A 10,028-nucleotide genomic window follows, 5' to 3' on the forward strand; every position below is an offset into this window, starting at 1 on the left:
CTTAAGAGTGAAATTAATCACTTTGTAAAGGTTATAAGGGAATCAATACATTGAGCAATGTTAATTGCTGATAGGCTCTGTAAAACAAACTGGAAGGAGTCATCATTTTCAAGTGAACAGTATCTGTTTTCATTTGTTTTTTAATGTTGACATCAAATTGTGTTTTGCTTATACAAAAAGCTGTGTCAGTGGGATGTGTCTCCCAAAGTTTTATAGACTAGGAATGAAGCGGCACAAGCCTGTGGTTTCAAGACTGATGAAGAATTTAATTACCTGCGAGTTGTAAAGGAGTCAGTAGGTAACTGGTAGTGAGAGGAGATGAGTACAGGTATTACTGATGCAATGCGATACTTAAGTAGAGAGAATATTGTTATTAAACATCAATAGGCAGAGTGTGTGGCAATTTATAGGATTAAATAGCTCTGGGCTACATCTACATTAGATTATACTTCAAAGCCAATACCACCTGTATGGATCGTTATGTAGGTACATAGATGTGTCTGTGTAGTTACACAGACAGCTATAAAAATGAGAGCAATACATGGAATGAATACCTGCTAGACCCAGTTAGACAGGCAGGCAAGCAGTCCATCTTTAGATAGGAAAAGCTGCAGAATGGTGTGATGGCAACCTGCTGCATTACAGCGTTTCTCAGTGAGTTTTGGGGCAGTAAGGAAAGGCTGTGGGGGAAGGCAGTGGATGGTGCACGTGTGAAGTTTGAATGAACTAAAAGCTGTGGAACCTGTAGAGTTTTGTATCACTTCAGTTATGTTTCTGCTGCGTTGGTAACTTCTTTCTGTAATTCCTTCAGTTGTATATTTTGTAGCCATGATGACAGAGTGTCTCAGATGAAGGGGTGTGTGTGTGTGTTTGGGGGGGGAGAGGGAGAATTGGATTGACTGACTCTTTCCAGTGCAGTTAAATTATTGAATGTTATCAAAGTACTGTTCATTAGAAATGCCAGTACAAAGGTGTTTGAGCAGTTAGACTGAAAAAAAGAAGCATGTTTGAGCATGCTTTTAGGCTGGATAGACCAAGGTGCTGGTAAGTCCAGGCTGCAAAAACACAGCTTGTGACATACATATTTGCTCAGTTTCAAATTGCAAGCTTCAAATCGTTTGGCAGAATGGGAAAGCATATTGAAAAACCTTGGAGCTGATATATTAGGTCTTGTTTTATGGGAAAGTTAAACCAGAGTAACTAGATGGTAGTTTTGTTTGCTCAAGCAGCCCTACACCTCTGTCAGTTGAATGTGTTTGTGTACATGTTCTGAAGAGCTTCAGTGGACCACGAGGGGCAGGATGATGGGTCTGCTTGATTGCAAAATGCACAGCACAAGTAAGAGCCGCTGTAAAAGAGGGGCAGACAAACCTCGTGCTGTGTGCACACTGCCTGTAGGAAGGTGCTTGGAGCCGCTCTGCTGTCACTTGTAAGCAGACTGGGGGTGTGATAGCAGCAGCCATCGCTACGTGCTTTTTGGAGGGTGAGGCACAGGGATAGCTGAGGTCGTCTGGGAGAAGCAGTGAGCAAGGCTTGGCAGCATTCCCCACGAGCTTTTCCAGCACGTCCTGGTTAGTGGTCAGGCTCTGCTCTGAGACACAAACATCTCGGGCCCATACAATTTGTCTCCTGTAACGCAGCCTATGGAGTTTTATTCACGTGAACTTTCTTTCCTTCCTTTAAATAAATGTTCTTCCCTCTGCAGCAATTTGCTTCTGTCATGTTGAGAGGAGAACAAAAAATTTATGATTAACCACATACTGTAGAGAATATACTGAGGGCTTTTGAGGTTAAAACAGTTGGCTTCTTAACAAGTAACCGTACCCTTCAGAGAAGTCTGAACATGCATCGTCTCTGCTAAGGGACGTGTGAAAATAATCACGTTTGGAGAATGCTGTGCAGGATTTGTGTCCTCATCCCTCCGTGTGCCAGCTGGCATTGCCTGGCACAGAGCTGGCAGAGCAGGGCAGCTGCTCCCCAGGGCTGCTGCATGTTTCTGGAAGAAATGGGAATGCCAATGAAAGCAGGGCTGGTTCTTTGTGGGATCCAGGCCGTGCCTTCATTCACGGCTGCCCAGAGCTCATGTGGAGTTGTGTGTAATTTGAACACAGATAGGTTACGATGTAGTGCTAACCCACGCTTGGGGAATGGGGCAGGAGCAGAGTCAGGTTTGGCAAACCAGGTTTTGCTAATCAGGATGGATGCTGAGTATCTCAGATGGGAACATTTAGCCTTATAGACTCGCAGCTCTTCTGCTCTTCTTGGTGGATGCAAGCACAGTTACTGAAGTTTCCAGTTGTGTCACTGGGAACTGAATTTGGCACCATGCATTTACAGTGATAAGACAAAAAAATAAAATGCCTCTCTGGATGAGTACTCTATTTCTAAACTTTTCCAGTGACCTCACTTCTTAAGGCAAAGAAAGGCTTTTTGAATGTAGTGCTTGTAAAAGTGCTCTGTTTAACAAACAGAGTGATTCACACAGGTTATTTGTTTCCCAAGGATGTATTATTGGAGTCATTCTGTTTTAGCTTGGAATTCAGTGACACTAAAGCAGGCTTGGGATTCAAGTTCATGTCCATGGGGTTGTTCTGAGTGTAAAGAGCATTCCTGCTGCTGCTCCAAAAACTGTGTGTCTCCTGAAAAGCTGACCTACCCTCACCTTGTCTGGGTAGTCCAGGACATCATGCAGGGCTACAGGATACTGGGTTTGAGCAGTTGAATTGCACTCTAATATGACTGTGGCTGTAAATAGATACACGTTACCTTTAATGTAGTGTAGCAGTGATCTAAGTTGGAGTGTCTTCTATGTAGTGAAAAGAGTTTGTTTTATTACTAACAGTTTGGAGAGGATGAGATTTTGAATTTGTAGTAATTTCAAATGCTGTGTCACTCTTCTGTAATGACTACTTGAGACACAGCTGAATTTCCCAGCTGGCAGCTCTGTGTAGCAAGGAGCTTTGCATTAGCTGGCTGCAGAGAGCTCCTGTGCAATGTGTGAGCAAACTCCAGGCTCTGAACATGTTTCTGTCAAATTCAGTTTATTGTTTTTTTTCTGTATTTTCAAGTTGTCTCTGTGATAGCTTGGACAGAGCATGTTAGAAGACCAGTATCCTGACTCTGTTCTGTAACTTGGGGAAAAGCTATTGCAGGCCACAGAGGACCAGTGGGATACGCTCTGTGTTCGCTTCTGAACTGGAGAACTGCTACTACACCATGAATCAGCCACAGCTTTCATCTTGACCTTTTGGCAACCTTTGGGGTAGAAAATGTTGCAGTAATTCATCCTGAAGGTGACACAAGCATGGACCACAGTGGCAAGATCCTTATTCAAGAGGAGGAGGAAGTAGCTGAAGGTGAATTGTGTTTTTTCTGGCTGTGAGCATGCTGTGTAAGAGCAGTGGTGAAGCCATCAATATGCCAACGCAGTGGATTGTCCCCATAAGCAGAGGGAGTTACCTTTGGAAGTCATGTCTACACCGAGCAAACACATGCTTGCTGCTATTGTTCCACAGTCTGTTTCTGTGTCCAGGCTATGATGTAAACTAACTGTTGTTGATCTGACTTGCAGTTATGCTGATGCTGATAAAATACACAGATTGGCCCAGCATGAATTTATGAACGCCGCAAATGCGATCACAGCTGCTGTTCAAACAAAATGTTTTCTTCATCTCATGTCATGTATAAATGTTAACTTGTACAAACTGTGCAGCGAATGGCACTGTTATGTTCCCTAATAGTACTTCACACACTGTGCTCAAGTTAACCATAGAGGCACAGAGAGGCAGTCTGGCACCATCCTTCTCAGATGCTGTCTTCCCTGTCTGCATTCCTATAAACAATCAATTTTTCCCCAAATAAGAATGCGATTCAAATCTGCATGTCAGCCAGTGTTGCAGCCCAGCAATCCGTTCCAGTTCTTAGAGGTATGCTAAATAAAAACCATCACAGGTGTCACGTCTTGGTAAAAAGTTTGCTAGAGGTCTGGTATTTGATGGGGAACGAGAGCAAAGGAATATGATGACTGGAAGCATCTGCAGTGGTGTGGAAGGCCTTTTTTGGTTAACCAGAGTCAGTGCACATGCTTTGCCTCCGTGTGCAGTTAGATTGAGTGTCTGTAGGAAACCCGTTTAGCTTAAAGAGAGTTCATGTGTCAGAACGTTTGTATAATAGTCAATGTGACTTTGGCTATCACTTTCCATTTTGATTTGAATTTCCTGCAGCTGAGAAGACTTAATAAAATTTGTTACAATTTCTGTGGTAGTAGGAAGAGGGCTGCTTATGTGCGATGGGACTTTAAAGGTCACCTAGACACACTAATTTTGTTTCTGCACAGTGAGAAGCTGTGTGCAGCTCTTTTTTCCTTGTATTTGGCACTGTCAGAGGAGGTGGAGCAGCTACAGGTTTCTGGTAGTGGGAACATTTCTGAATTTTAATTCAGTTAAGTTAGGTCCTCTGCCCTCATGATGTAACAGATTACCTTGTCCAGACAAAGAGCTAGACAAGAACAGGCAAGCTCTGCCCTGATTCAGGAGAAGGCTCTGGCAAGGTTTTGCATTAAGACATTTGGTCCCTTGCTACCTCTCGTGGACTCCTGTACCTTGATTGGCGAGCAGCTCCCATCTGCGTGGCACTGTGAGGCCAGGGGCTATGTTTGAGATGCACTGAGATGAAGTATTTACAAGGCTGGACAACTGTAAATATCATACAAATGAGTGCAACTGGGGAAGAGTTTGCAGTGAAGGTGGTGCTCCTGAGCTCATGTGGGCAAGATTTCCTATGTTCATGTAGAAGAGATCGCCTCTTGTCTCAGGCATTTGAAGTGGTTCTGACAGGCACACCACACCCATTTGCCTCCTCCCTCCTCTTCCTAGGCTGACTGAATGAGCTGTTTGTAACCAGTGAGCTGAACAAACGAGGAAAGTCCCTGGAAATGGGCCCGTTTATCTCAAGGCCATCATTTCCCCTATATCCATCTGTACACTGAATAATGTGTATGCTGAGAAGGAGAATCTCCTCTTACTTCTGTACATTTCTTAATGTTTCCTTGCTTCATTTTTTTGTTGTGCTGTGAAATCCTCTGTTTACCTTGGCTTGTAGCTTTGGTTTTGTTTTGTATCTTCTTTCTTTCTTTCTCCATTTCATACTTTTTTTTCTCATAAATTGCCACGGATGAACTTGTTTTTCCTTCCTGTCACTTAGCGTTTGCTTTTCCACTATTCAGCCCTTGCTAATCTAATGTGCTCTTGCCCAGCTCTAGACTGTTAACAGTACCAAAGAGGTCGGTTATCATTTTCAACCACGCTGAAATGACTTAAGAACTTTTGTCATTTTTTCTCATTAGTAACTGGGCTGTTTTATGGCAATATTTCACTTCCATCACTGTTGCCAGTGCTTTTGTTCTTTTTGTAACCTCAGCAGGAACTTCTGCAGTAATGACTCCCTACACTTAGACCTTAGAGTGTGAAAGATGTTAGCAAATTGATAGTGAAATACATAAGCATAGCAAAATGAGCAGTTCAGGGCACCTAAAATCTTGTAGCCCAGAGATCACCCTGAGAAGTCTGTACTTTTTTAATATATATATATAAAAGAAACAGACAAAAAATTAACCCAAACCTGTATTTTTTTCCAGCAAAAATGCCAAGACAGATAGCCTGAGCACCTGGATTTAGTTTGTAAACAGTTGTACCATAGTGTTACCAACTAAGGTAAAAGATAAAGTGGCTTGGCTGTCCTTATTGTAAGTGACAAGGTGTATACGTGGTGTCCTATGCTATGTAGTCCCCTACTTGTAGACACATCCATGGCAGGCTTTCCATCTGGCACGTTTACATTTTCTAAGTGAATATGTGCATATTCATGTCTATAAGTGTGTGTATATATAACATATGTATCTATACTGGAGAATATGGAGCATGTGGAGTAAACGGTTCACCATTTCGTGTCATAACATGACATGGCACACAAGGTCACGAGAAGAAAAAAAGAATGGCTTAGCATCAGTGCCAAAATAATTGCAGTATGCTGAGAAAGTGCTTTGGTTCTGTTATTTCGGAGCTGTTGTTCCCAGTACTTTGCAGAGGACCTTCTGCATTGGTTAGATCCAGTTCCCTGTTCTTGAGGTCATCCTTTGCAGCTGTGGAACAGTTAGAATCTTTTATTTCTACTATTTTATTTCTACCATTTTGTTTCAAAAGAAAACAGCTCAGAATAGGAAAGTAGAACAGGAGCTTAAGGTCGTGCTTATTGACTGCTCCTCTGCACTCTGATGTCAGTAGCATCGAATTTCATGTCCCAGATACACGGTCTGTGTGATGAGATGTGCATGGAGTGTTGTGGACTGCCATTTGTATTTGCTTTGCTACAGCAGCAGCCCTGGGTACTTCTAACTTCCTCATCATTTTTGAGGAAGAGAAAGCTACAGATAGAGATTTTATTCCTTACACTACAAAGCCACACAAGAGATGGGGAGAGGCTGGTCTGCAGCAGCAGGGTGCCAAGGGAAGAGTGAAGTGCTTTGAGCCTGTTAGCAGTGGGGTTACTGGAGCTGCTCTCGCTGGGGGCATCCTTTGGAGCCTTTCCCAGAGGGCTGAGCTGAGAGGGACCTGAGAAGTCATCTGCAAATGTTCCTTCACTTGCCTCTGCAGCTCCATGTGTGGCTGGAATAGCAAACTGTCTCAAGCAGTGCAAGCTGCAGCTTGTGGATTGAGCATCCCGTAGGTCTAGGCTGTTCTGATGAGCTCTTGGTTATAACTGTGATAGTCAGAACGTTGTCCTAAACTGAACACACTAGGTCTGATCTGTGGCTGAATGCTGGAAAAAATGGATTTCACAGAGCTATAAAAAAACAGGTACTATGTGGGTAGAAGGACTACAGAAAGGAGTACATCCCATGGTGTTTGTAGGCATCTGTCTACAGCATAGGGTGTTGTTAATGGATTCAAAAGCACAAATACTGAAGTACAAATACGTCTTTCCATCTAAAGTAATTTCAGCAGAGGTAGAAATAAGCTGGGCAGTGATTATTTTTGCTTTCAGTCTGTCAGGTATGTTCAAGAAAAGACAAGCGAGCACTTAAGACTAAAAAGGAGGAGGACATGCAGGAGAAAACATGTGGCATGTTGTGGCTTTTAGGTATTTTTTTGATTTTTGAAACCCAGATACGTTGCATGACTGAAGTGTGTGTGTTTCAGCCACATCTCTAAATCATCATTTTCCATTGTAGTTGTTTGTATACGTCAGTGATTTGGTTGTTCATCATCTAACTTTGCTCTTTGCATAAAAGTGACACCCAGGAAGCATTCCCAATTTAAACTTAGATTTTGGAAGCAAATCCTGTTCGGCTGCTTTACCAGGAGAGCACGGGTCTGGCAGGCAGTGAGCTGTGTGTCCTGGGAGTCTGAGGAGGTCCCCATTAGCATCACCACTGCAGTGCAGGTCATTCTGTATATAAATAAACACACGCATAGGAGAACTGAGGGCTGACTTAGGAACAGTTCGAGCTGGGTACTGTGTGAAATAGGTGGCAGAGGCATAGTGAGTCATGCTTGTGATGTTTGTTGGTGCTTGAGAAGGAGATCCTGGATACAATCCCCAAATTGTCTCATGACCTACCAGCTGTCTCAAAGGCAGGTTTGGTTACGGTGGTGTCATTTATACAGGATACCTTCACTTGGGCAGTTGTGTCGGTGAATTCAGGGGTCAAGCCCAGTTTTTGTTTCATTTAGGAAGGTGACTGCTTCCCTTTTGCAGTCCTTAGATAAAACGTTTCTGATGTCAAGCGATTTTCAGTAGTTAATCTGTATTCTTAAGTACTCATCATGGACATGTTCTGACCCTGTAATCTTTTCTAATCTTAATAGGACTTTACAGACTCCAACCCAGGTTCCAGTGGTTGTTTCTCCTGGGAATCAGCAGCTGCATACTGTAACACTCCAGACGGTGCCTCTTACTACAGTGATAGCCAGCACAGATCCAGCCTCAGCAGCAACGCCCCAAAAATTCATTTTACAAGCCATTCCTACTTCGCAGCCCATGACAGTTCTTAAAGAAAATGTCATGCTACAGCCTCAGAAGCCAGTCTCACCTCCTTCGCCGATTGTGCTGAGCCCAGCACAAGTTCAGCAGGTTCTCACCAGCAGCGTGCAGACAATTTGCAATGGAACAGCTAACGTGGCTTCGTCTCCATCCTTCACTGCCACCACCCCAGTGGTAACTTTTTCACCCAGCACTTCGCAGGTGGTTGCTCATCCATCTGGCACAGTGATCACTTCAGTTATTAAAGCAACAGAAACTAAACAGATTGGGTTACAAGGAGTGCTAAAAGAAGAAGACGGTGACGAATTAGATGATCCTGAGCAGTCAGAGCAGAGATTCCAGCAGCAGCCGTTTGTGATGGTAGTATCCAGTTCAAATAGTTTCCCATCCAACATCCAAGTAAAGCAAGAAAACGAGCCGTTGGAACCCAGTTCATATTAATAAGAAAAGAAAAAAAGACCCTGTGGATGATTATTTTCATAAATGTGATGGGACCTTTTCAGTTTTGTATATATATAATTTGATTGAGAAGCAAGACGTTACAAAGCTACTTAATTTCTGCAGTTAATTGTTAGAATTCATGCTTTAGAACAGATTCTGATTTTCTGTTAATTGCTGAACGTTACCATGAATAAAAATTGCATATTACTAATGTTTCAAAGTACAGGCGTGAAGAAACATGCTTTTTATGTTATGAAGACGTTATTTTGAGGTTGTTGGCCAAAGTTCCAAACTTCTTTCTTACTGTATGTTTTCAGTCTGTTGCTGATTTCCATTGCAATAAGATTATTATAACCTTTTCTGTTTAATGTGTACATGTATCACTTAGCTTTTGAAGCAGCCGTTGCTTTTCATTGGACGTTTCCATTCCACGTGTATGAATGTTCGTGAGTATCTTTTGTACCAGTGAATTACATCCATTTTAGACATTGGTAACCAGATATCCTCTTGCATATTTTTGCAGCACAAGCTCTTTTGTGTGTGCAAAACAGAATATACACTCCTATTGAGAGTACACAAAACATTTATTCCAGTAATGGACAATGCCATGTCAATATTTTATAAGAAAACATCAGATATATTTAATTACAGAAGCTAGCAGCATCACTACAGGTGCAAAAGTTTCATGCCATTTTGTGACTATGAAGCTTAACAATCTTGCTTTCTACTTCAGATTATTTTCTAGGGGGGAGGGAGAAAAATATATACAATTTATGCAGATATTCTGAGATTAATACTGCTAAGAGTTCTTTTTGATTGTAAATAATGTACATTCAATAAGGAAGTTTTTTTTTTTTCAGCTAATTTGTTTCCATACAAATTTTTGATAGAAGAAAATAAGATCATTATGTTTAGAGGTTTAATATTATATGTATTCATATTACAGAGTGAATTTGTATTTAAAGACAAATTTTTAAATGATGGGAGCCCTCTGAACCTTTGGTCCTCGTCTTTTGTATTTTTAATTGGTTTATTATGAAAATAAATCAAGTGGGAAAAAAAACTTTTCTGTACTTAAATGTTTTTAGATTATTGTGGTGTTGTGATGATCATCATGTATTCCCAAAATACACTGAGAAATAGGGCAGTGTGATTAATCAGCGCACGTCTGTGGTGGGACATGAGCAATTTGTGAATCACTTCTGAACGCACTCGAACACACCCTCTGTGCTGTGGGCATGTGATGACACGGTGTCCTTTGAAACAGCAGCACAGGACGCTTTTGGAGCTCAAATGAAAGCTGAACCATGCCCAAGAAGGTTATGCTCCTCTTTTTTTTTTTTTTTTTGTCATTTGCTGATGCGTTACAAACAGCCCCAAAACTTTCACTGTAATTTCAGGATACTTGTGTCCTGTATATTGTCAGCCACAGCTGCCCTGTTTGGCAGTTGAAGCCACCTTGCTTAGTGAAACGTATGTCTCTTTCTCTGCCTTCCATGCGGTTATGTTTTGACCTGCAAACCCACAGACGTAATCCCATTTTCGGG

At 42.0% G+C, this 10,028-nt stretch overlaps 1 protein-coding gene across 1 annotated transcript in view; it reads left to right on the forward strand.

Annotated features, from left to right (window-relative positions):
- Positions 1–9,525, forward strand: part of ELF1 (E74 like ETS transcription factor 1) — a 34,678-nt gene extending 25,153 nt beyond the window's left edge. The window contains exon 9 of the mRNA XM_065743998.1: positions 7,866–9,525. Coding sequence (XP_065600070.1) covers positions 7,866–8,481 — 616 coding nt within the window. The 3' untranslated portion in view covers positions 8,482–9,525. The remainder of the gene's footprint in view (positions 1–7,865) is intronic.
- Positions 9,526–10,028: the final 503 nt, after the last annotated feature.

This window comes from Cyrtonyx montezumae, unplaced genomic scaffold, assembly GCF_038088225.1.
Source record: "Cyrtonyx montezumae isolate F1298 unplaced genomic scaffold, pur_monq_1.0 scaffold_3, whole genome shotgun sequence".
Classification (NCBI taxonomy): domain Eukaryota; kingdom Metazoa; phylum Chordata; class Aves; order Galliformes; family Odontophoridae; genus Cyrtonyx; species Cyrtonyx montezumae.